Raw genomic sequence first — 25,801 nt, forward strand, 5'->3', positions numbered from 1 at the left:
CGTTAATATTTAAATTTATATTGCTGCCGACAGACGTCGACGTGGCGATACTCTGTTGCCCATTCCGCGACTTCCCTGGCACCGTTGCCACACACCTTGTTTGACCATCAATTCTTCTTTTAATGCCTGCGCAAATATTTGCGCAATCAGCAAACAAAACAAGCGCCATCGTTTGCCGTCGTCTGTTTGAGTAAAGCAATTGACCGTTGCTCCTGGACACGGCAATTTACGTGCCGAAAGCTACAGCAACAAAAGGAACAAACAGCAAGAACAACAACAATAAAAATACCGCCACAAACTGTACATCCGTTTCCGCATGTCCTTGAACCGTTGAAACGGGTAACATGCGTCGCGTCCTGTTGACCGCGTTCCTTGTGCAACAACATACAAAAACTTACACAGTTGTACACGCACTAGCTCCCGCAACACTCCCCACCCCCCTTTACCAGTGCCAACCAAACAAAAACTGGTGGCTTTTGCTTTTGGCCAATTTGGCTAACGGCGCGTGCCGTAAATAATCTTGTTAATCATTTAATTTAGGCACGAGCACATGATAGCTCCTGCCTTCACACTCACACACACACACACAAGGATACACGAATTCAAATATATGGCTGTCATCTGGTCTCTTAATTTATTGTGATTTACTTTCTGCCAAATGATGCGGGCAGCGTGAAACCAATGCCCAAACAGACAATTCTTATGCCATACTTTTGCTTGATATTTTGTTAATTACATGCGATTTTGGGACATAGATACAACTGACTGCAGGCCTCTTGCCGTATGAGCAACGCTTGCATAACACTTGTCGAAGTGGAGAAGTTTTCGAAATCAAAACTGTGCAGAAATAATTCAATGCACTTAACATAAAATCCAGTTAAATTTAAAAACAGCAAACATTATATATATTTTGCTAATAAAATATCCATTTCCTTGAACCGAATTATAGAACAGGAAATCACCTGCACTTGTTAGAACGTCCACCCCAAATGTCAAAACTGGGTGGAAAACAGATAGCTGAAATTGTAATTAATTCACTTGGCACAGTATTACACTATGTTGCAAATATTAATTATATGTTTTATAAAAAAAAAAGTGGATATTCAGTAACTACAATTATTTGCGAAATTAAAAATACCTAAGGCACTAGAATTTGTTAATTGCATTTGCTGTTCACCTAAATATAACTTCAGGCCATTGGGGCGTATGCGCAACTTTTGGGAGGCGCAGATCCGAGGGTTATTGCATACTTTTCAGCGCGATTTTAAATATTACTCAGCCAGCGACACTGTTGTTGGCAGTTACCAGTTGCCAGTTGCACGTTGCACAAATGCAACTACATACTATTTATTTACAACTTACATAAGTACGTGCTGGCTGCCACTTCCAACTTCATTCACTACTGCCCCCTTTTGGTGGCCATTTTTTTTATATTTTTTTTTCATTTTGTTAAACTTGCATCTTGCGCTAGAAGTCGCACACACAAAAATGCAAAAGTATAAACATTCTTGCGCTGGCAGCTGTAAAAGTTTTCGGTAAACGCATTTCAAACACTCGCTGAGATAGTTATTACGATTGTACATAAAAGCAGCACCAACAGCAACAACAACAAAAACAAGGGCAGAGGGCAAGTTGGAAAACTTGCTGCATTTTTTTCAAATGAAATGCAAACTGCGCAAAGCAGCGTGGAGGTGAAAATATTGAGGGGATAGTGTGGGGCATAATGTTTACAAAGCAGTTTTCTTCTTTCTGTGGCGCGTTACAAGATAGAAGCTATTTTTGAAGTGCAGTTAGCTTTGATCGGCATATGGGCGTGACGCTTCCAGGCGGATGTAGACGAGCACGCCGGAAGCCAAAAGGACGACGACGACGACGAGAACGAGGACGACTGCTGAACCAAACATCCGCTGGACAATTGATGAAAGCTTTGCTGTTGTATGCTGAGTGAGAGAGTACTTTTACCCCTTGCCGCATGCCCCTCTTTGGAACAGTAAGTTTTGGGCCAAGTAGTAGTGCAATAAGCACATTCGCCGTGTGGAAAACTTTTGTGCAGCTGCTTACAAGCGACTGCCAGGATGAGCCCTGGGTTCCGTTAGATGCAGGCCCTTATATACATATATATATAAGTACATATATATAGACATTTATATAGACGTTCACGCGCGTACATATTCTTTACTTTATGTACACCCTGTACCCCTTAAAATTGGGTACAAAATGCTGTAATGAAATTGTAAACTTTATGTAACAGGCAAATGAAGGCATCTTCGGACCCATATTTTATAAAATGCTCTTAATTAGCACGATGAGCTATGCTGCTATAGATGATAAAATCAGTCCATCTGTTTGAATGACTCATCGAGATACCTCAAACTTAGAATATGAATGGGATCTTAATTTTGTTTCATTTCAATCAGTTGTTAAAAAATTTACTGAATTGAATAATTGTTATGATGTTTAAGGCTCCTATTTTCAGTTTTAATGAAAAAAGACTATATATATCGAGAAATATTGTTCAACATATTTAAGACATACACAGAACGAGTATATTTCGCTTCCCAAATATTATACAAATTAGATAACCTTTTAATTTACTTCAGAAAGCTATTTTTGAAAGTATTGAAGCAGACGAAAAAAGTAGAGTAGTTTCTGTCCAAAGTTTAATTTTGTGTTATTACAAGAATAATCCGCTGAAATGCTGGGTATTTGAAAGTCGAATTACCAGCAATTTATTTTTGCCTTTGTTGTGTGTTGTTGCCGTAAAAGGTCCTGCGCATCGTCGTCTGATGTTTTTCGTTTCGTTTCGCGCCAGCAGCAAAAGTGCACAGCGCAAAAGTTTTGTTTACAAAGTTTTCACATTTTTGTGGCACCGACTTGAACTTCCGGTTGTCAGTGCCTGTATCTGTGATGGCAGGCCAAGTTAAGCGACACTCCCTTCCGGCAGTTGATGATGTCGCTGGCAAACGATGAAACCTACAGCCCATCTTATTCCCATTGACAATCTAACGTTATTTGCTGCTGCCTCAATCTAGTGCTCCTCCTAAAAATATTAATTCTTTATCCCTCTCTCTCTCGATCTGTCTCTCTCTCACTGTCTCTTGCTCTCTATGTGGCAGGTAGTTTGACTGGCCAATTGTGATTACATGAGCCATAATCAATCATTAACAACGAAGCACAAATGTAAGCCGCAATTATGTGGCAAGTATATTAAATTGCCATCAATGTGCGCTTGTTAGTAAATGATGCAGAAAATGCCGCTTTTACTTCTGACTGCATTTCTTCGAGATGCAGCAGGCTGTGGGGTGATTGTGTGGTGCATTTTGTGCGCATTTGTATGTGAGTGTGTGTGTGTGTGTGTGTGTGTGTGTTTCTGTGGTTTATGTGGCACTTACTTACGCGCTTATTTGCCTGCGAGGCACTTGAGGGTCTTGCATCCGGCGGCGACTGCTTCAGCTTGTCACAGCGTGTAAAATTATGTCAACGCTTGTCAACTTTTATATAAGTATGTGTGCATATGTGTGCATGTGTATGTGTGTGGCAAGTAAGAAAAAGTTCAGCCAGCATACCCTCTTCCCATTCTACCCCATTGAAGTGCCTTTGAGTGTGCATTGAGCGAGTAAATGAAAGTTTCTGTGTGTGTGTCGCCTCCATTTGTTATTGACTATGCATAAAGAGTGCAGTTGCACTGCCAGTTGCAGTTGCACAAAGTGCCCGACTTGTCTGGGAAAAAAAACTTTTTAATGTTAAATGCAAAACTTAGCGACTGGCAACTTTAATGTGGGCACTTCTGGTAACCCTTCAAGTGCCATTGCAACACACACACTGTTATTGGCACGCCCACCCATTTCCGCTCGGTTCTTATTAAAACTTATGCTCGATTTTTTCCGCAAATTGTCTCAGCTAATTAGCTTTCTTGGCAGTCTGGTTTTTGTTTTTGCTCGTTCTATACACTTTCAGTGGGTATAATTTAATTGGCATTAATTTCATAATGAGCCAAACATTCAAATATGAAGGATAATATCTACAGGATTCAACCACTATATCACATAGCACTCATGGCAAGTATTAGTTGCAAAACAACTCCAGTTACCATGAATAACTATTAGACTATCATATCTAAAAGCTCCGAGGAGAAGTAATCGGTAAAAAGATGAGATTTTATATTAAAAAAACTTATTCTTATACTTATAGAAAAACATTCCAAACCAAACTCGCACGAATAATGCTGTTAATATATTGAAAAAATAAAATTATCAGCATCAGATTAATATAAATATTATTGCAACATTAAAATATTTATTAAAATTAATAATTAAAAACAAATGTAAGCTGTTGGACTCCGGTAAGCAAGGGTATTTTTGTTCGACTTGCTTGAGAGAGTTCTTCTCTGTGGCATTTTAATTTCGTTTCATTATTTTTTTGCATTTTGGGGCTTGCAACTGAAAGTCTTGTCGCTTGTGCCCAACTCTACCCACTGCCTGAGTTTAACAAGTTTTACACATAATTTTATGTCGCATACCACTGCAGCCGCATCGATGCATGATATTTCGCCTTACCCTGTTTGAAATTGATCTCATCCACTGCCTCAACGCTTATGCTAAACCAAGCCAACGAAAATGTAATTTTCAAAGTTGTAAACAAGTCGTATTCGTAATTACAAATATATATATATATTGTAACGTACTAAATGTTCATTAAATGTATGTAATTAAATTAGTAGATTAAAACCATTTAAAACAAATTCATTTTTAAATTTCCTCCCTTTTTTTCAATTACTTTTATACTTGTTTTGAAGCACTTGTAACTAATTGATCAATTAGTGTTAGATGCAATTTATAGAGTATATATATTTATAAATCAGACACGCCATGCAGACATAACCAAAAAAAGAAGTGGGCTACCTCCTATTAAAACTGACGCACTACGTTGTTAAGAGAAAGAGACACTCTCACACCAATCTCACTCTCTCTCTCACACACACACACACACACACACACACACACACACACACAAACACACACAATCACACATACTAACACATTAAGCAATATATATATATATATATCTCATACACAACTTATATGATAAGTGTCTACTCTTTTCCTTTTTTCGTCTCTTTTTACGCTCTGAAATTTCATTTTCCGATAACAACCACAACAAATGCGCCCAACAACAACAACAACAACAACAATAACTACACAACCATGCACAACAACACAACAACAACCACAACAATTCTCAATTGCAATGTGTAAACACCAACACCAATATCACCATCACCAAACCACCAAAACCACCCAACCACAATCAGAGCGTGCCAGTGCTGCGCACATTTGGCGGGCATCACATCGCGTAGCGGGAACTTAATGTGGCCGGCACCACCAATATCAACAACAACAACACTGCAACAACAACAACAACAGCAATAGCAGCAACAACAACCACATGCTCATCATCGGCAACCACGATAACCACGCCCACTGGCACACCACCATTGCCGCCGCTTCCGAACACATTTATAGCCATCAAAACGAAATCCGACAGCAGCAACAACAGTCACAGCAACAACAGCCACAGCAGCAACAGCCTTACGTTGCACAGTGGCAACAATAGTTTTAAATCGAACGGCAACAACAATAACAACAACAGCAGCAACACAAACCGCAGATCACCAAATGCACATCAGCAGCAGCATCCACCGCCGTTGCCAATGAAAAATGGTGCCAAACAGCAGCAACAGCCACACAGCAACACTGACTCACATTACCAACATCTCAGCTACAACATGACACATCTGCCACACTTTAATTCGCGCAGCAACAGCACACTCGATCGCAAGCAGCTGCAACAGCAGCTGCAACACAGCGGCACCGACGGTGACTACTGCACACAGATAAATCCACACTATCTGCAGACATTCGACAGTCTCGATCATGATCATTACAGCGTTGCAAATCTGCATCCACATCGCAGTCAGTCAAAGTCACAGATTTATAGTTATGGCAGCAGTGGGACCGCCAGTGATAATTCCAATCAGCAGCATCCACAGTATCATAGCAGCAGCAATATAGCGCAAATTGAGCACCACTATCAGCACAATCACACACACCAGCAGCAACAGTTGCAGCAGCAGCACCAGCATCAGCATCAGTCACACCACCAACACCACAGTTTAAAACACACAAAACACGGCAAGGGTCACAAGAGTAAGCATAGCTCAAAGAACAGCAAATCACAGGATGATTTTAAAGTCATGCACAAGCAGCAACAGCAGCAGCAGCAGCAACAGCAACAGCAAAAGGGCAACAGCAGCAGCAGTAGTAGCAACAAACAGCAGCCCCACAAGCGCAACAACAACAATCAGTTGTTGGCACAGCAACCGCAGCAGCAACAGCAACTGCAACAGCAACAGAAGCAACACTATTCCAGCTCCAGTGATAGTTTACCGTTTGATAATAACTATTATTAAAATAAACACTCAAACACACACATACACACGAGCACACACAAATATACGAACACTATCCATCACGCTCACTCCCACTTATTGCTGTTTCAGTTGTAAAATGTTGTCGTTTGCCCAGAAACACAAAGTCATCTGTCTAATTGTCTAAATCGCACAGTTACAAGCAACTCAATGTGTCAACTTACACGCACTAAACACACAGATACACATACTAAACACACACACACACACACACCTTTCAATAGTTTTTCATTGTTCTATTTGCTAGCGCTTCTGCTTTTGCATTCAAGAAATAACTAAAAGTTTGAACAAACAGGCGGAAGTTGAGCGAGAATCAGTTGTTTATGTAAATGCTAATGGAATGCTAGCAGTCATTATATATTTATTTAATATATAGAAATACCTCGACTTACTTTCATACTACTGGCTAAACCGTAAATCTAATTTTCGATTTGTCATATGATTATGAAGTCAGGATGATATTTTGTTTAGGAAATAAATACAATTTGTCAACAACATTTTTTCACGTCGGTCATCGAGACGACATAAAACGAGGTAGCGAAAATCGAGGTCTTCCTATATAATTAAGTTGTATTTTTGCAATCACCAAAATCACCAAAGTATAAATGCAGGGCAAAAATTGTATAGTTTCAACTATCAATTTATGACTAGATATATAATAAATAGTAAATGGTTTGATTTCGGGCAGTAGAAATCCATGAATTCGACTCACAATACCAATTCTAAAGTCAATTTTAATCATCATAACCAAATCTTTAATTAAATCAATGAAGTAATTTGTAATCAAATGTATTGCCTTCAATTTAAAAGTTATGTTTTCCATTGCTTTACACAATAAAAGAACTGATTGTCGCTAAGGATTTGCCTCACCTGTTAGAACAAGTTAAAAACAGGCCAAAATTACACAATTTTGAATTTAAAAATTTCAGAATTTTCAATAGCTTCAGCATAAGCGCAGCAGTAGAAACATACACCAGCACACGTACACTGGAAAAAATACACACACACACACACACCCAAATACACATATTTGAAATCGATGCTGCTGTGCTAAATGGCAGCTGTTTGTGTTGTTGTTTATTATTGAATTGAATGGCAAGCCGCCACATAATATAACTAGATTTAGCTTAAATTAAAATTAACATTTAAATAATTAATTTCAATGGTAGTCGAAATACACATAATATATTGACGGAGAAATATGTATGCAGTGCATTAGTAAGAAACAAAAACAATTCACTTCAAATAGAAGTCAATTGATTTTGGGATTATTTCTGTCATCCAAAAGACATTTATTGTTAAATGTGGTCAATATGTGTATATACTTATAACTAAATAATAATAAGTCTAAGTATTTAAGATATATATTTAGAGTGTAAGCAACGGTCTACCCTTTACAAAAAAAATAACCCCAGCCCCCCCAAAAAAGAAGGTCCCTGCTCACCAAATCAACCACAATTTCTATGACTTTCTCTCAGATTCTGATGACCCTTAGCTAATCAGATATTTATTTATTTATTTCATTAACAATTTGCTTGAATTAAATGCCAACAACTCGTACACAACAACATCAACAACAACAACAACAACACCACATACAACAACAACAACATACAAAAATCCCCACTCAATAGTCATCTAGTTTGGCCACTGCCAGTGTCCACGATGAGCTGGGCAATCTGCTTTGGCAGCAGGAGGCCAGCGAATTCATTGAGCAACCATTCCCCTGCTTGGCAGCAGCACAGCGCTGTCCCCTGCCGCCCCTGCGCCACTGTCACGCCCACGCCCATCCACGCGCCAGCAGCGTTGGCAGCGGCGAATTATTATCAACACAGCAGCGTCATCAGCGTGACCTCTTCAGCGGTGATCTTGGCATACCACAAATAAACACACACGTCGGCAGCGTTGTGCACAACTTCGAAACGCTGGCGTTGCAGCGACGCCTCGCCGAGGCCGAGCAGGAGCGTGATCGCGAGCAGAGTAAGTATGAGATGCGCTCAAGCAGCAGCCATAAGAACAGCAACAGCAATAGTAACAGCAACAGCAACAGCAACAAATACAATCAAGTGAAGCGTAGATCGCAGGAGCTGCGTCTGCGTTTGCAGCATATGCAACGCCAGAAGCAACAGTTGCAATTGCAGGCACAACACTCACAATTAAATCACCCTCATCATCAGCAAGAACACTGCATCTTAAATGCACCCGCACCCGCAAACTCAATTGGCAAGCTAAGCAACAGTTGCAGCACCCAAAGTCTGGCCATACAATTGGCCAGCTTGCCACCGTCACGTCCAGCTGCTGCGGCACACTCGACGGAGCGGCTACCATATGGCAGCATTGCAGAGGATTATCGCAAGAATCTGTTTGGTACACTCAAGCCGCGACGACGACAGCAATCGAGCGCTGAGGAGCTACAGGATGAATCGTTTATTGTAAATGCGGCCTTTGACGAGATATTTGCGCGCTACGATGATGATGGCGACGAGGAGGGGGAGGAGCTGACGGAGGAACAGGGTCAGACACCGCTCAGTTATACAAACACCAACACCGATGACATATTCGATGATGAGCACATGCTGGTTAGCCTCAGCGAACTGGACGACGATGTGTTCGCGAGTCGCGCCCAAACGGGAACCAGCACACCCACAACTGCCACAGCTGGACGCACACCGAAGCACAGCCAGTCGTTGCAGAAGTACCCGGCACCAGCACCACCGCTACAACAACGCTCGAGCACGCTGACCAATCTCTTTGAGCGGTTGAAAGGCAACCCATCCACAACACCGACAGCAGCAAGGCACACTCTAAGCAAAACCCACTCGGAGCAGCAACTGCCGGCAGGAGCTGTAGCAACAGCGGCTACCGCCACAAAGCTGCACAAATATGCCGCACAGCCGCAACTCAACACGAAGCCAGATTTTAATCGTGGCTCCACGCTCAGTCAATCGTTTGTGCGGCAATTGAAACGTGTCTCCTATAAGCAGAAGAAGCGAGCACCACCCGCACCACCGCTCAAGCCACGCTCGAATGTGGCACATGTGACTCCGCTGCGCAATGCTCTCATCTTCCCCAAGCGCTCCAAGTCATCCAATGAGCTGCTGCTCGATGATCTCAATGTGCAGGCGCGTAAGTATTTTCGACGATCGGAGCATAGCGCAGCGGTTTAGTGAGGATTCTGGCGGACACCCCACTTTGTGCTCACCCCACCCCCCCCCCCTTTTGCTCACCCACCCCACCCCACCCCACTTGCCATTTGTTTAACTATTGTGTGTGACTGAAATGCTCAGCTGGATAATAATATTTCTATTGATTCGATTCTTGGCAGAGGCGACGCTTTTGTAGATTTATTATCCCGACCCAGTTAATGACCCCCGATTCCGATAACGATAACGATAACTGTACAATTTAGCGATTGTGGATTGAGCATAGTTAACCCGCCGCCGCCAAAGAGACAAAAAAAAACGGAAGCAAATAATTGCTCTACATGGAAACCAAAAAGATTTGCGCCATAATTGGATTGAAATTTGCCAGCACTCGTAAAACCAGCTAATTGAGTAAATTACAATAATGTTAAGTATTTATTTAAGCAGTGGTCGCTTAGAAATTAAAACAGTTATTAATTAACATATGAAATTACTTTATTTAGTCAAAAAATAAATAGACATTTCAAACAAAGCATATTACAATCACGTTAAGCACTTCCAAAAATTATTTTGTATCAACAACTCAAAAGCAAATCCATTTTAATTAGAACATTTAACAAAACAAATCAAAAACAAATTGATTAAAAACAGCTTTCATATACAATTTAGATTTACTTTAAGTACGATATTTACAACATCCAAAAACAAAACAGAAAAACAAAAAAACAAAAAAAGTAACGAAATATACAAGTACCATTTTTTCAATAGAAGCTCTAGTTCTTGGTACAATTGTACCCACAGTAGCAAACCTGATTACAATCATTCATGAATTATGCTCCAAGAAATATTCAACTATACAATTGCAGTCTTCTACATTTCGAGCGACCACTGTACTTATATTTCGCCTATGCGAATCTCGTTAATAATAAAACAAATAAAATAAAAAATTCATAAGCCAACAGCTTTCATGTACTTACAACATATGCATATATATGTATTTGACGTAAAATATATTCTTAAAGAAAATATAAATATGTATAAGATGCATGCGAATCAAAATATATATATATATATATATATAAATCTCCCAAAGATTATAAACCAAAAAAAATATGTATTCATGTACAAAATTAAAATTTATGAAAATCAAATAGGTATTTGTACCCTCAAACCTAATGCATGTTATTTATGTCATTATTCAAACAACAAAAATCGACAGTCTATATATACATATTTTGTGAAGTTCGCATATAATAATAATACACCCCGGTATATAAATACTTACTAATGTAGCCAATTGTATGGCGCATAACAAGCATTTGTGTATTTAGGTAATCTGTTGTAACGTGTGGGCTAAACATAACAGAAGTCAATGTAAACCACTATGGAAGGGGAAACATAACTAAACCTTTATGTGCATGCAATAAAAAAAAAATCAAAAATAAATTTCCTTGTCGTTATTATTGGGCCAACAGGGCAGAAAATAAAAATGGTTTATTCTTTGCATGTTGCTGTTTAGAATACAAGCAGTCTGCACACAGCAGTGACACAAACTAGGTTGCTGCCTTGGCTAACTGACCTCAAGCAAAAACATATTGCGGGCACAACTCAAACATATCTCTTCTGTTTCGTAAAGAATGTGGTGAGTTACAGTAAGAAGGACGAACTCTATCGAACTGCAACGATTATCAACGACTATGAGGTCTAACGAAACGTAATTTAATTGAAATCGGAAAATATTTATTTTCTGTGAAACTGCAAAGAATGCATTTGAATGTTCCTTTTCCAGTTAATTTTTTGACCCAAGATTCTACAGGAACTGGAATTAGTAGGCCCAGGAGTATCTGTGGTCCAAAGGATATCCGGATAGTCCTTGAAATGGATAATTTACAAAGTGCATTTTGGAAAATCGATCACTTTTTTTCTGAGAGCTAAAATGTGCCTGTTCAAGGTACTCAAATTGTAATAAATACATACACATTTACTACAACCGGAAACTTTATCTGTTGGAGTTACAGATTCCATAAATAAGAAGCAATTTTTACACTAGGAAGAGATTGTTAACTAATTCAAATATTCCACTTTAACAATTGATATTTTATTTGTTAATGGAGCTTATTTTAGTGTTGGCACGCTACCAACTTGATAATAAATCACAATTAATTCGATTGGTAACAGCCCAAAATTACGGCAAAGAGACCTGGCTGTGTGTAGATACAGATAATAAGCAGCAGTTCAATCCATGACAACTTCATTTACGGCTTGCGTGGCCACAGGCAGGCAGGATTTGAGCGTATGCTTTTTCAGCTGGCTCAAGCGACTAAATGTCTTCTGGCATAGATCGCAGCGATGTCGCCGCTCGCCCGAATGGATTCTCTCGTGTGAGCGTAGAACGCTTAGCTGGGCAAAGCTGCTGTCGCACCAAGAGCAGGCATACGGACGCTCGCCTGTGTGGGTGCGCTTGTGCAGCTCAAGCAAATAGACGCGGGCGAAGGAGTGCTGACAGATGGTGCACCTGTGCGGACGATCCGATGTGTGCAGCGAGGCAATGTGTCGCTTTAGATTGCTGGACTCCACGAAACCCTTGCCACAATACTCGCACTCGAACTCAATCAGTTTGAGGTGTCGCTTCTGATGGACGACAAGTCCGCCATTGGTTTTAAATGTCTTGGGGCAAACATCGCAGGCAAAGGGCCGCTCGCCGTTGTGCAGACGAAGATGCATCACCAAACTGGGCGCCGACTGCAGACACTTGCCGCAGTATACGCAGCGATGACGTGTACGCGCCATTCCTTCATTTCTCGACGGCGCACTCAAGCTAGCTGTGCAGCTGTGCCTCTGCAGATTTATGTGCTGGGTAAAGCAATAGCCACAGTGCATGCAATTGTAGATAACTGCATTGGGATGTGATTTAGCTATGTGCCGCTGCAACGTCACTGTCTGCTGAAAGACAGCGCCGCAATCATCACAGTTGTAGTTGGCATTTAACTGTATAGGATTAGATTCTTCTATCGACTCTTCTCTCACAGCTAACTCTGGTGCTTCTATAGTCTCTTTTATGGCCAGTTCTTCCGTTTCACATTCCTCGTATAGCTCAACATGCTCGCTTGGATCGAATTCTATAATATCATTTGCATCTATTGTGTTCTCCTCGTCATCCACCACCAGCTCGTCTTTAGCCAATTCGCCTATTGCCAACGATGCTGCTTCGTCATCTAAACGTTTCCGTTTTCTCTGCTTTATAGCTTGTTCCGTTGCCGCACATTTGTCGCGAAACTTGGCCGCGATTAGGAGCTCCTTGGTGCACTCTTGGCACAAATACTTTGGATAACTATCCAACTTTTCGACCTAAAATAAAAGCATTTACTTTATAAAATAAACGCGTCAAATAATTGGAGTACTCACTATGATATCGCCACAGCGTTCGAGTAGGGTGCATAGATCCGTTTGCTGCTCCTCCACATGCTCGTAAATGTCTACCAGGAGCTCGTCCTGCTTCAGACAGACGCGGCAAAGTAGTTCGCTCAAGCCTGAAGTCATTTATTTGCAATTGTTTACTAATTTTCAAAGTCCAAATCTACACATGCCTACTCAAATGCGTTAAGGCATATTTAGCCACATATCAGAAACAGCTGTTTGCACATTTGTTATCGATATTATTGCCGTCAATAACAATCGCCGCGCAAGTGAAAAGAGCTACATTTATTTAAATACAATTAAATCAATGTAAAATTTAAATTTAATTTGAAAACTGATGTTTTTATTTTTCAGCGTTAAAAAAAGACTAAACAATATTCTGCCCTTGGGTGGTGCAAAATCGCGCAAACAAGGCACTAAGCATATTTTATATAATAAAAAATACATTGAAACAGCTCATTAAACGAAAATTAATGTTTGTTAATAGCTTACAATGTCTTAAGTTGAAGGTTCTGGTTATTTGATGAAAATGACAAAAAAAATAGTAAATATAATTTATTTTGTAATGATGATTCAGCAAGAGATTATACGATGACAGTGCGAATGTACTATGTAGAACCTATTAAGCATTATCAACTGCGAAATTAAAACACGCATCACTATTATCTGAAAAGTAGTGATAAGAATCCTCAAGGTCTATGAGATTGCAATTAATTGCAGTCACTTATAACACTAAGTAGACAACACAACATTGTCTGTTTAATGTTTATTGAGTACGCCTTTGCAGGTAATATTTAATGAAATACTCATGGAAACTAATGAATGTAGAGATAACATGCATAACAATTGATAAGAAATTGTAATGAATAAGATAAGTGATATACCCTATAACCAAAAAATATATATAAAAGAATAGTTATATAAATCTGCGATAATTAAAAGAGTGATCATCTTGATCAATATAAACAGCTCATTCGATCAGATCATTTTATTAATTCGTTAATCTCACGAAATATTGGAAATTACTTATTAATCTCCAATATCAGCTTAGATATCTTAAAAAAAAAAATTAATTGGAGTATTGATTTTCTAATCACCTAGATAATCCCCTTTTAAATGCCAACAACAAAGAATCGTTCAAGTTTTGTACGATTGATATATTTACAATAGTTATTTTGTAGGTGCCTCGAAGTAACCCGAATGCAGCATTCGAGGCAACAGATACTCCAATTCATTTCGATAATCCTTGTTGGCAAATAATTCGGCACGACAACCTGCATTTTCCAAAACTGTACCAGGATCATGCCCCATACGCATGCTGTTAAAGATAGGCAAAAACGTGGTAAGCAGCATGAATTCTAAAAAAAGAAGATATATAAATATAATAGCATTTTAAAGGCATGGACGTTGAGCGAGGTTTAGACTAACCAGTATTTCTCCGATCAAACATTTGTCTGCGAAATTCCACCAAGCTATGCTTCTTCAATTCACATCCAATTTTCTTTAATGTCTTTGCAAATACATCAAAGTAGTGATAAATTAGTTCATCACATTTATCCTTGCGATCCTCGGCAGAAAAGAGCATATATTTGGCATATTGCACATCATTGGACATACAACCCACGTAGGACAATTGAAAATCCAGCAGCATGCAATCGTTACCCTTGAACATCATGTTCTTCATATGAAAGTCGCCGTGGCAGAGAACATAATAGGTATTCTCTTGCCGATTCTCACGATATTCATGGATTATATCGGCCCAGAGATTAAGTAACTTGTTCCGCATTGGCTCAAAGTATTTGCAGTAGTCTCTCAAGCTCTCGTTCTGGCCGAGCATGTCGATAAAGTTAGGTAGCCCACTGGTAAGGAAATCATCTTCCAAGAAGCCCGGCAATGTTGCTAGATCATATTTGAGTTTATCGAATAGTATCGGCTGCTCCTTCAACACTTTGTGGCTAACTGCATGCCATTTGGCCAGCTTTTCCATTGCGGCACGCAGCTCATCCATGGTCAAATCTCTATTGCGTATCACTTGATATCCTTGAGGCACGAGATCTTCAAAAATCATCACCTCTCGCGGCTCTAAGCTGTAATAGACGCAGGTCCCACAAAATTTGATCTCTTCACCCGCCTCGCGTAATATTGCCTCGAATTTGGGCAGCACTTGCGTGTACATGATAATCTCAGTCTCGAATATATGAGAATCAGCCAAAAAATCCTTTTTTTTACCCTGCACCTCGGGCATTGTCTTGATGATGAGGGACTTGGAGCATTTTCTCTTTTGTGTTGAGTACTCAACGATCGCTCGGAACATAACACTCGCATAGTGATCTCCTTTGGCACTGGCCGGGGACATCTTTGCCTCGGTTACTTTAAGGTTGGGTTCCTTCAAGTACTGTATTAGTGCATCTTGGAAGAATTGCTCGTTCAGCCAGGCAGGTGCTTCCAGCTCATCCGCGTTGTACATATCATTATTTGTGGTCATTTTACCTGGCGCTATCCGGGAGCGATGTGTTCTGTTCCGTGTTTATAACGTACTAAATGAAAAACTTTTTGTGTTCCATATTTATACCTGTTTGCTGCTATCATGATCTTTTAAAGCTTTCCAAACAAAATCAGAAGGTGGCGAAATTCTTCTTGAAAAATATCATTGTACATGTGGGCGAGCCATGATGTGACAATTTTTGAATACCGTCAGAAATGAATAGTTGGCCTTATCTTTAAATGTGTTTGCCTCAGATAGTGATTTTAATCTCGCAGAAAACAGATTATTAAAAAATTTGTCAAGTAGCGCTATTTTGAACATTTTTTGAGTGTACCGCTTTAAGGTTTTTTATTAATGAACAAATTAAGCACCAATCTTGCATCTTTGTATTATCATGGACTTTAAAATACCGTTCATTCTTAATTAAAAAATGTATGTATTTTTAAATTAATGCCAACACTCAACAAGCTGAAAGCTTTAGTTGATATTGCTCTTCAGAAAAGGTAAGCTTAAAGTTTTACACTATAAGTTGATTGTACACAATTTATGCCAATTTACATACATATATGTATATTAATATAAAGAGCTTTTTGGGAGCGACAGCAAAAGCGAGAAGAAAAACTTGAGGGAGAAGAAAAAACTCGAGGAATAAGAGAGAGCAATCGTTGCGCTATGTTTACAAATCAACTTGTGGCTGTGTTCGAAGAGATGAAACACCAAAAAGCTCTGATACTAGCATTTATCACAGTAGTTTAACTTTTGCTTTTAGATCATGAGCACAATATTTTAACGAGTTTTAACTTAATGAAAAGTACAAACTCGTTTGTTGTTTATGTCTGCTTTGTATAAAAACGAAAGCTATATTTATTTGAGATAATTAAGCAAGCTCTAAAAAATTTGATTAATATCTAAGAAGTGTTAAGTATTAATTATCTGTGAGCAAGTTAGCTTATCGCAGGTATCTAGTAGATGTGCCCTTTTAGCCAGTATTATAGGTTGAACAATTTAAATACATGGTAAAATAGTCTCAACGAATCCTTAAAGATCAAAATTGCCTACTTAATCTAACAGTAAATGTATAATCAAATTATACACTATTAAAGCTAGCACTATTATTTCAAAACATGTTTAAGGAATTTGCTTTCTTGTTATGAAGTTATTTTATTAATAATATGAAATGGTATAATTGGGGTATATATGATGAAGATTAAATCATTATTATGAAGTTACCCTACAGAATTAAGTAATAAGAAGTATATTTCCAAAAAGTATATGCATGGTAGAATTGATAAAAAGCGTATTAAATGGATTTACTTAAGCGCAATTACTGATCTGCATCCAGCAAACCTTCAGAATCAAATACAGGTAATAGTTCACGTAACACCCTCTGTGCTGCTGGATTCCGATAACACCCATTCTTAAAGTTAAGTGCTCGCTGATTTGTCTCCATCAAAGCGTTAAAATCCGCATCCTCATTTTCCACATTTCGCTGAATGGGAAAGATACAAAAACTTGTGTGCATAGCTGATAAAGAGAGAGAGATTGAGAGGAAGTTTTATAAATGCAAATTTGAAATATTTTTGAATTTCTTTTACCATAGAATGACTTCTTCTTCAGCTCCAAATGAAAACTGTGCAAACTGGGAATGTGCGCCTTAAAGCGCAATTTCCTCAGCGTATCTGAGAAGATGTCAAAATAATGCTTAATTAGCTGCTCCTGATGATGTAAATGGAAATCCAACTGCAACGACGAATTCAAAAAGTACAACAAATCAATTGCCGGCGAGCCCCAGGCAGCATATTGGAAATCAATGATGATGACATCTTCGGGCTGACCAGTTTCTTTGCTGTACTTGACAAGAATATTATTTGTCCAGAGATCACCATGAGCCAAGACATTAACACACGGACTGATATCAAACACACGTTTGCCCAGCTCCATGTAGGCAGGGAGCAGTGCCTCCAATTTCTCTGCATATTCCTCATAGCCAGCCAATTGAGACACACATCTGCTGGTCGCTTGGAACATGCCCAGATAAAGAGGTGCATAATTATCCGTATGACGATTGAACAAGCCACGATCATAGCCCTCGAGGGCGCCACACTCTCGCTCATTGAGAACCGCCGAGGTGGCATGCATCTTGGCCAACTTGCGCAGCACCATTCGCGCCAATGGCAGATCCAGGCCCACCAAACGATCCGGCATCACAAAACCACGCGCACTGAGATCCTCAAAGATCAACGCAGACCGATCATAATCAACAGCCATTGTTTCTGCAAATATTTTTTCCTCATCCTCAATTTCCAGCAGCATCGCATTAAGCTTGGGCAGTATCTGTTCATAGATGGACATTTCACGATTGAATATATCATAGGGTTCCATCGTTTTGCGTGCGAATTCATCGCCTTCGAATGAGGTCTTGATTATATAATGACCAATCTTTGAGCTGCCATCGCGCATCGTAAATTCCGCCTTAATGCGAGTCAGAACTCCGCCGTAGTTTTCGCCACGTCCCAGCGCAGGACGACCATCCACGGCGGTAATCCTTAGCTTCGGATCGTTATAGAATTTACGCAATGCATCCTGTAGATAGTTTTCTGTTAGCCAGACAGGCGCATCCAGAAAACTGGTATTTGTATCTGGAGTCACTGTCTTTAACTTTGGACTGACATTGAAATCACATATAAGATCTTCAGCTATCATTCTGTGTATTTATAAACTGACTAAACGCCTAGCAGCAATAAGATTTTCCTTGGTCCAACTGATATATCACAATAAATTTTTTCTCGGCTCGTCGCTGAAGGTCTGTGTGAAATTTTCCAAAAACACTCGTCTTTTTATACGACTTGTTCCGTGGCAGGTGTCAGCGATGAGTTGATATCGCAATTGTGATTTATCTGTCTAAGATAGACAAATTCAGATTAAATATTTGCACATTTATAAATATAGGCGAAAGCGTCTTGAGATTATTTCTTTATTAGTTGTGCCACCTCAACTTAGTCAAGCTCTCACATCGCGCGCTGTTGCCACTTGAGACTACTGCGTTACTACTTACTGCCTAATTGTGGGCTGTTTCTGTACAAATATGTATATGTCGTCTTTATGATAATCAGTGTGGGTCATTCAACTAATTTAGCAATGGTAAGCTAGATATTATTTATATAGGGCTATAGAATATGAGACAACATCAACTACTATGTCTCACTCTGAAATTATTAGAAATGTGGAGTCGAATGCCTAGTTTAGTTCTTGTATGCCTTATTAATGAAACATATGAATTTAATACATTCGATATGATTGCGCTAAATATTAAAAATTGTATCTATTTATTTACCGGTCTTTATTTGTACAGCAGCTTACAGCGTCTGGGCAAACAATCATAGTGCTTTAATCTAAGGCTTTCTTTATATTGCGTGTAACGTTAGATATTTAACTTGCAAAATCGCCTGAGAACTATTGTTAAATTGGGGGTAATTTAATATTATTAAAAACGAAAAGTGTTTTAAAAATTAATTTTTCTAGAAAAAAAAATGCACTCAAACACTTTATAGCTATATCGCTGAAGGCTTCTGAGTCCTTGAAAATCGATTATACTGAAAAGATATATAAATAAATAAATGAATAATAAATTGTTGTTTAGTTTGAATTTCTTGTGATGCTCCCACTAGTTAAAAATAAATGAATTGAAAAGTTATAAATGAGTTTCTAGTATGGTAAGACTTAAAAACATTTTGATGTGTACTCAATTTCAGTGAAATCTGCTTCAGATAGCAGCAATTCGTCTGGCACACGTCACACGTCGCAACGAGTGCCTTTAGCACAATGTTGCCCCATGTAAATATCATAGATATAGCAATATATTAATGTCGTCAGAGCAAACATTTGCTCTGATATAAAAATGTGTCGTGCGCTGGACGAGTGGACTACACAAATCGACGATATAAAAATGTACTGTATGAATTTCACCTTCATCAAAGGCAGTTACTACAAATTTGCAGTTATCCACCTATATAAGAGATTCGGCACAAGAGTCGCGAGCTCAGTTAAAGCAAGACATAATGGCAGCGGCACCTGAGTGGCTAACACACGATTATATTGAGAACGCTCTGCGAACTCATCACAAAGATGCTCAATTGCAGATTGTGCAACTGGATGTGAATCCGGCTCTGGGTCCTGGTGAGAACTACGGCGGCGTCTTGACCCGAGCTCGAGTTAGTTTTATTCTCTCGCAGCAGCCACAAGAAGAACGTGTTCAGAACTTGATCATAAAGACCTCCATCGATGACGATGAGTTGACCAAGGAGCTAATGGCGCCCTATGACATCTTCAATCGTGAAATTAACATTTATGAGGAGGTGTTGCCAAAACTGAATGAACTTTTGAAGGAAATTGATGAGTTTGAGCCAATTTTCCCCACCGCCGTTTTTGTGGATCGCGAACGCATTGCCATCATTTTTGAGGATTTGACAGTGGAGAACTATGTGATGGCCGATCGTGTGAAACGGTTAGATCAGGAGCATGCTCATCTCATCCTCCGTAAACTGGCCAAGATGCATGCCACCTCGGCGGTGCTGAATGAACGCACTGCAGGTTGCCTGGAGAAATACGATCGTGGTTTCTTTAATCGCTATACAAACGCGTACAGCGGATACTTTGTGGGGGGACTGCTGGCTGCCGCACGCTGGATGAGCCAGGAACCCGAATGTGCTCATTATGGTAAAAAACTGTTCGAATTGGCTCCTCACTACATGGACATTGGCAGGGAGTGTTTTGCTCCGCTGCGTGATTCGGTGAATGTTTTGGCACATGGTGATGTGTGGACCAATAATGTGATGGTCAAATATGATGCAGTTACCGGTCGTCCGGTGGATGTATTGCTGATTGACTTTCAGTACTCGTTCTGGGGTTCGCCCACCATTGATTTGCATCACTTCTTTAACACATCGCTACTGGAACCGCTGCGGCGGCAGGAGCAGAGCGCCCTATTCGAATTCTACCATCGCATATTCAGAGACATCTTATCGAAACTAAAGTACAAACAGCAGCCCATTCCCAGCTTACTTCAGTTTCAGCTGCAAGTCGAGCAGAAACGTTTCTTTGGTAAGTCAATCAATCATATTCAAACTTTGGGTTGCCTTTAAATTAAGTTTATTTCCCTTACAGCTATGCACTCGGCGGTTGTGGTGCAACCTGTTATGATCAATGAGGACTCCACAGATGCTTGTTTCAATGCCCTTATGAACGATGATGAACGTGGCACTCGCTTCAAGAATCGTCTTTATAACAACCCCATTGTTCAGCAGAATCTCAAAGCGCTGATGCCAATTTTCGACAGAAAAGGACTACTCGAGGTCAATCAATGCTGTTGACTTGTGTGATTAACTTTTTGTACTGTTATTAGATATAAATTCATAGTTAACAAAAAAAATCAAGTAACTAATAAAGCTTTAAATGGCAAATAACAACAAATACTAAATACTCATTATAAGAGTATTGGCTGCAGAAGCTAGCTGCACTCCAATTTATAATTAAGTGTATATTATTTGATAATGAGGAGAGGCAGAGGCGACAACAGTGCTGGTCAGAGGCATCAGGACTTGGACAAATCAGGTAGTTATAATCTTGGACGATTTAAGCAAGTTATAACCATGGGAAAGAACAGCCTCAGGATAATTGCTGGTCTATTGGCAGGACACTGTAGACTAAGAAGTCAGCTATTCTTTATTATATTAATCAAATTAAACAATCATATTGAGTGCTTAAAGCATTTGTTCATTGACATTAGCGAACAAATTTATTTATTAGTTTAAAATTATCTATTCAGAATAGCTTTATTTCGAGATTTATTAAAAGAAGGGAATTTAAAGTGCGTGTTAGTCCAAAAGGAAAGCAGCAATATCATTGGCAAACAAGATGATAGCTTGTTTGAAAAATATTAAATGCATTTAGCTAAAGATATGCCTACTATTAACAACACCTGACAGCAGCTCAGTCTTTTTAATTGAGGCACGACGTTTACAAGCTCTTAAGGCAAGAATAGAGCTGATTGTCTTAAGTGTTCTTCAAGCTGTTTTCTTATCGCAGCCACCAGTCGTATAAAAGCGGAACGATTCTACAGATTTACCTCAGAGCTGTATGAACTCACAACTGTAGACACAAACTAGTAATCATGCCAGAGAAAACTGTTCAAGAATTTATTGCCGCGCCCTCTTGGCTGACACGCGAATACGTTCAGCAGAAACTTCGAGCGTATCTGAAAGATGCAAAACTGGAGCTAAAAAAACTTCAGATCAAACCCGCCACTGCCGGTGGTGAGAATTACGCAAGTGTGATGACACGCATAACTGTGGAGTACATCGACAAGAACCTGTGCCAAGAAACAACCACCTTTATCGTAAAGACCACATTCGCTGACAAGGACCCAGCAGCTGAATTCTTGGAGCAATATGGCATCTATACCCGTGAAATGGATATGTACGAAGAGGTGTTGCCAAAACTGGCAATTATTCTACAACAGGATCTGGACGATCACAGAAAGATGTTTGCCGGCACTGTGTGTGTGGATCGGGAACGCGACTCCATTATGTTCGAGGACATGTCCTTGGAGAGCTACACTACGGCGGATCGCATAAAACAATTGGACTTGCAACACACACAACTAGTGCTGGAGAAGCTAGCCAAATTCCATGCTGCTGGAGCCTTACTCAATGAGAAAAACCCTGGGATATTCGACAAGAAATATGATCGTTGTTTCTTCAATTCACACACTAGAGCCTACGAGCCCCTAATGAAAAATATGTTAAGGTCACTGATAGCATCCATCGAAGACGATAAGTTACTCCATCAACGCTACGCATCTAAGTTAAACGGACTAATTGAACATATTATGGAATATAGTGAAAGAGCAATGGAAGTGAATAAAGAAGACTTTGTCACTCTATGTCACGGGGATCTGTGGACTACGAACACAATGTTCAATTACGATGAACAGGGCAAACCCAACAATGTCATCTTGATTGATTTCCAATTCAGTGTATATAGCTCACCGGCCATCGATCTGCACTACTTCTTCAGCACCTCATTGCAAGACGATCTATACCAGTATCACCAAATGGAACTTATCCAGTTCTATTATCAGAAGCTTGTGGAGTCCCTAACTAAACTAGGATTTAGTGGTCATGTACCTAGTTTATTCCAGTTCCAACAACAGTTTCAAGCGCGTGCTTTCTATGGTGAGTAACTAATCTTTATGAAACTAATTTGAATTAAATTTAACTTCATTTATTTTTATTTTATAGAAATCTTTTCTTCATTCATTTTTTTGCCCGCCATGATTTGCACTGGCTCGGAGGGGTTCAACATTGAAAAAGGTATTTCTCAATCTGATAACGATATAGCCGTGAGATCAAAAATCTATAAAAATCCTATGGTACAAAAGAAACTGCGACGCTTTTTGCCCTTTTTTGATCAGAGAGGACTGCTGGATGAGTTGTAAATTTAATGTGCATGATTGTATAATTTTATTATTACTTAAAGTTTGGTTTAGATATATAATAAAATTGATGAAATATATAATAAAAGATGAAAATATGGTTCATGTATAAGTCGTGTAGAGATCACATGCCATTAAAATGATATGCATGTTTCAATTGAATCGAAAGATTAAAGTCCCAGGTTTTAATGTCCGGCATATGGCTGTTTTACTGCTCAGAATACTCAGATAAATAAGAAATGTAAATAGTAGTATAATAAACAACATTTAGCACAACATGGACATGCGTCTCGTATTATAGTTTTTAAAGCAAAGACCTCATACAATTCTGAAACTAGTTTAAGCTGCATGACAAGTCATATAAATTTAGAAAAGCGTGCAAAAATCTCAGCAAACTAACTCAATGATAAGGTGGAAACTAAGGCAAGCAAGTGATACACAGAAGGGGTATACAACTATATTTAAACAATTTTATTATTATATGATCTGTCAAGCAGACGACACTGACGCTCACTTAAGTAATTTACAGAGCCTAGACTTTCATATATATACTTACTACACATATGCAGTTATAATTGTATTTAAGTCGTAACTATAATATATTGTACTAGGTTGTGTTCTATTTATTCAGATGACTGTGCAGCATTTTTAAATTGCACAGTGCTTCCAGCAAGTTGAAGCGGTTTTCTAAAAATACAATCAATTAAAAATAATGTTTTTAATTTAATCAATTTTAAAGAAGAATCATAAGAGGTTTTCGGAAACTCGGTATTGGAATTCTTTACAAGCCAGAAAATATGAAGAATATAAGATATAAATTGTTTCTATAAAATATTACAAGAACATTTTTTATGTTTTTTTAAAATAAGAACATCATGTTCTTTAAATCAGTAATATGAAATTAAAGATAAAAAACGTAAATAATAATTTCTAAAAAGCAATTAGAAAGATATTTCTAAATAAATTCTAAAAGATTCCCATTTCTGAACAGTAATAATTTCTGGAAAGTTTCCATTTGGATAGGACCACTGTAAATAATATATATTTGTATATATTTTTATGTAAGCAGTATATAAATAGTTGAAGATTGTTAGATAGGGCAAACGTTTGTCTAGATGTGTTATGGCTATTATCTACTCTAGCGCGAGGCCCGCTAGACTATAAATTGCGACTACCTCGCGAAGCGTTGAGTGAGAACCAAGCAACCATGGTAGAAACTAAGAGCAACGGGAACGGTGAATCAATGGTGCATCCTGCCCCATCCTGGCTAACTGAGTCCTACGTGGAATCCATACTGCGTCGCTACAAACAGGATGTGACTCTTGCCGTGAGGGATTTAGATATCACACCAGCGACAAGCAAGGGCGAAAATTATGCCAGTGTTATGACCAGGATCAAAGTGGAATATGTCTGCGGTGGCGCCAAGCAGCCCCAAACCGAATTCTTTATAGTGAAGACAACATATGAGAATGATCCTTTCATATCCAACGTCTTGGCAACATATAATACGAGCATAACGGAAATGATTATGTACGACAAGATTCTGCCGGAATTAAGCCGAATGCTGGAGGATACGGATCAATCGGAGAAACTATTCGCCAAGACACTCCATGTTGACGATGAGCACTCGGCGATTATCTTTGAGGATCTCTCCGTATCGAACTATGTGCTGGGTGATCGCTTGACTGGCTTCGACTTGGAGCTCACCAAGTTAGTCCTACGAAAGCTGGCCAAGATGCATGCCACCGCTGCGGTTTACAATGAGCTACAACCGGGATTCCTGACCAAACTACAACATGGCATATTTAATCGCCATTCACGCGCCTTTGCTCCCATGTTTGAGAATCTAATAGGCGTGGCAGCACAGTTTGCGGGCCAGTGTCCCGAACTTGGCAGCGTCTACGAGAAGAAGCTAAAACGTCTGCAGAAACATGTTATGGAATACACGGAAATGGTTTATGATCCGAAACCGGATGAGTTCAATACTTTGACCCATGGCGATCTGTGGACCAACAACATAATGCTGAGGCCTAAGACCGACCAGAATGAAGTGGATTTGCTGCTGATTGATTTTCAGTTCTCTGCCTGGGCCTCTCCTGCCGTTGATTTCTATTACTTCTTTAGCACCTCGCTGCAATCCCAGGTGCGCATCGATCACCATGATGCCTTGATTCAGTTCTATCATCGTGTGCTGGTGGATACCCTGCATATATTAAACTTTAAGGGTTATATACCCACGCTCAGGCAGTTGGTACTACAGCTGGAGAGGGGGAAATTTATGGGTAAGTGTTTGATGAAGGCTTAAATGAAAATATATGTTTATTATTAACATTTTCCTGTAGCTGTGACTGCTTTGCTGACTTGTCAGGCAATAATGGTTAACGATAATACTGATGATGCGGACTTCAATGCCCTAATGGTGGACAATGAGCGAGGTCGCAACTTTAGAAGGCGCATGTACAACAACAAGAGGATTCAGGAGCATGTCAAGCATTGGCTGCCCGTCTTTGATCGCTGCGGTCTCCTTGATGTACTGAATTGATGTTAGTACATTATTAACAATATTATTTAAATATATATTATAATATTGTACTTAATATTTAGCACAAAAAATAAAATATAAACACACATATCTATGATCCTTCACAAAACAGATAATGTTAACCTTTTATTTCTACCTAGAAACAAGCCTAAGCAATCAAATACAATGTAAATTTCTTATTAACAAATAAACAAGCTTTTACTAGCAGTCTAAAAAAAATATGTATTATCTTATG

At 39.2% G+C, this 25,801-nt stretch overlaps 7 protein-coding genes across 7 annotated transcripts; 4 read left to right on the top strand and 3 right to left on the bottom strand.

The window, feature by feature from the left end:
* The first annotated feature begins 8,057 nt into the window (after positions 1–8,057).
* On the top strand, positions 8,058–9,695 carry LOC6568357. Its single transcript, XM_032740562.1, has one exon. The coding sequence runs from the start codon at positions 8,479–8,481 to the stop codon at positions 9,652–9,654; it is 1,176 nt and encodes a 391-aa protein (XP_032596453.1). The 5' UTR covers positions 8,058–8,478; the 3' UTR covers positions 9,655–9,695.
* Positions 9,696–11,706: 2,011 nt separating this feature from the next.
* On the bottom strand, positions 11,707–13,216 carry LOC6568356 (zinc finger protein 16). The gene is made up of 2 exons (XM_001994639.2): positions 13,036–13,216; positions 11,707–12,978 (listed from the first exon to the last, which is right to left on the bottom strand). Exons 1-2 carry the CDS (start codon positions 13,168–13,170, stop codon positions 11,866–11,868), a joined length of 1,248 nt encoding a protein of 415 aa, XP_001994675.1. The 5' UTR covers positions 13,171–13,216; the 3' UTR covers positions 11,707–11,865.
* Positions 13,217–14,183: 967 nt separating this feature from the next.
* On the bottom strand, positions 14,184–15,587 carry LOC6568355. Its single transcript, XM_001994638.3, has 2 exons — positions 14,476–15,587; positions 14,184–14,405 (listed from the first exon to the last, which is right to left on the bottom strand). The coding sequence occupies exons 1-2, from the start codon at positions 15,530–15,532 to the stop codon at positions 14,218–14,220; spliced, it is 1,245 nt and encodes a 414-aa protein (XP_001994674.1). The 5' UTR covers positions 15,533–15,587; the 3' UTR covers positions 14,184–14,217.
* A 1,081-nt stretch (positions 15,588–16,668) lies between these two features.
* LOC6568324 lies at positions 16,669–18,339 on the bottom strand. Its single transcript, XM_001994637.2, has 2 exons — positions 17,128–18,339; positions 16,669–17,056 (listed from the first exon to the last, which is right to left on the bottom strand). The coding sequence occupies exons 1-2, from the start codon at positions 18,233–18,235 to the stop codon at positions 16,857–16,859; spliced, it is 1,308 nt and encodes a 435-aa protein (XP_001994673.1). The 5' UTR covers positions 18,236–18,339; the 3' UTR covers positions 16,669–16,856.
* Positions 18,340–19,572: 1,233 nt separating this feature from the next.
* LOC6568323 lies at positions 19,573–21,001 on the top strand. Its single transcript, XM_001994636.2, has 2 exons — positions 19,573–20,632; positions 20,696–21,001. Exons 1-2 carry the CDS (start codon positions 19,591–19,593, stop codon positions 20,899–20,901), a joined length of 1,248 nt encoding a protein of 415 aa, XP_001994672.1. The 5' UTR covers positions 19,573–19,590; the 3' UTR covers positions 20,902–21,001.
* A 660-nt stretch (positions 21,002–21,661) lies between these two features.
* LOC6568322 lies at positions 21,662–23,162 on the top strand. Its single transcript, XM_001994635.2, has 2 exons — positions 21,662–22,764; positions 22,831–23,162. Exons 1-2 carry the CDS (start codon positions 21,702–21,704, stop codon positions 23,025–23,027), a joined length of 1,260 nt encoding a protein of 419 aa, XP_001994671.1. The 5' UTR covers positions 21,662–21,701; the 3' UTR covers positions 23,028–23,162.
* A 1,054-nt stretch (positions 23,163–24,216) lies between these two features.
* On the top strand, positions 24,217–25,785 carry LOC6568321. Its single transcript, XM_032740769.1, has 2 exons — positions 24,217–25,306; positions 25,367–25,785. The coding sequence occupies exons 1-2, from the start codon at positions 24,232–24,234 to the stop codon at positions 25,564–25,566; spliced, it is 1,275 nt and encodes a 424-aa protein (XP_032596660.1). The 5' UTR covers positions 24,217–24,231; the 3' UTR covers positions 25,567–25,785.
* Positions 25,786–25,801: the final 16 nt, after the last annotated feature.

Source organism: Drosophila grimshawi, unplaced genomic scaffold (assembly GCF_018153295.1).
Source record: "Drosophila grimshawi isolate 15287-2541.00 unplaced genomic scaffold, ASM1815329v1 contig_311, whole genome shotgun sequence".
Taxonomy (NCBI): Eukaryota; Metazoa; Arthropoda; class Insecta; order Diptera; family Drosophilidae; genus Drosophila; species Drosophila grimshawi.

Bases quoted from the DNA above. Each gene is read 5' to 3' on its own strand.
- LOC6568357 (XM_032740562.1), top strand. From the start codon at position 8,479: ATGCGCTCAAGCAGCAGCCATAAGAACAGCAACAGCAATAGTAACAGC.
- LOC6568356 (XM_001994639.2), bottom strand. From the start codon at position 13,170: ATGACTTCAGGCTTGAGCGAACTACTTTGCCGCGTCTGTCTGAAGCAG. The intron at 12,979-13,035 runs GTGAGTACTCCA...CTTTTATTTTAG, and splicing joins AACGCTGTGGCGATATCATA to GTCGAAAAGTTGGATAGTTA.
- LOC6568355 (XM_001994638.3), bottom strand. From the start codon at position 15,532: ATGACCACAAATAATGATATGTACAACGCGGATGAGCTGGAAGCACCT. The intron at 14,406-14,475 runs GTTAGTCTAAAC...TTCTTTTTTTAG, and splicing joins GTTTGATCGGAGAAATACTG to AATTCATGCTGCTTACCACG.
- LOC6568324 (XM_001994637.2), bottom strand. From the start codon at position 18,235: ATGATAGCTGAAGATCTTATATGTGATTTCAATGTCAGTCCAAAGTTA. The intron at 17,057-17,127 runs GTAAAAGAAATT...TCTCTTTATCAG, and splicing joins GAAGAAGAAGTCATTCTATG to CTATGCACACAAGTTTTTGT.
- LOC6568323 (XM_001994636.2), top strand. From the start codon at position 19,591: ATGGCAGCGGCACCTGAGTGGCTAACACACGATTATATTGAGAACGCT. The intron at 20,633-20,695 runs GTAAGTCAATCA...TTTCCCTTACAG, and splicing joins CGAGCAGAAACGTTTCTTTG to CTATGCACTCGGCGGTTGTG.
- LOC6568322 (XM_001994635.2), top strand. From the start codon at position 21,702: ATGCCAGAGAAAACTGTTCAAGAATTTATTGCCGCGCCCTCTTGGCTG. The intron at 22,765-22,830 runs GTGAGTAACTAA...TTTATTTTATAG, and splicing joins TCAAGCGCGTGCTTTCTATG to AAATCTTTTCTTCATTCATT.
- LOC6568321 (XM_032740769.1), top strand. From the start codon at position 24,232: ATGGTAGAAACTAAGAGCAACGGGAACGGTGAATCAATGGTGCATCCT. The intron at 25,307-25,366 runs GTAAGTGTTTGA...ATTTTCCTGTAG, and splicing joins GGAGAGGGGGAAATTTATGG to CTGTGACTGCTTTGCTGACT.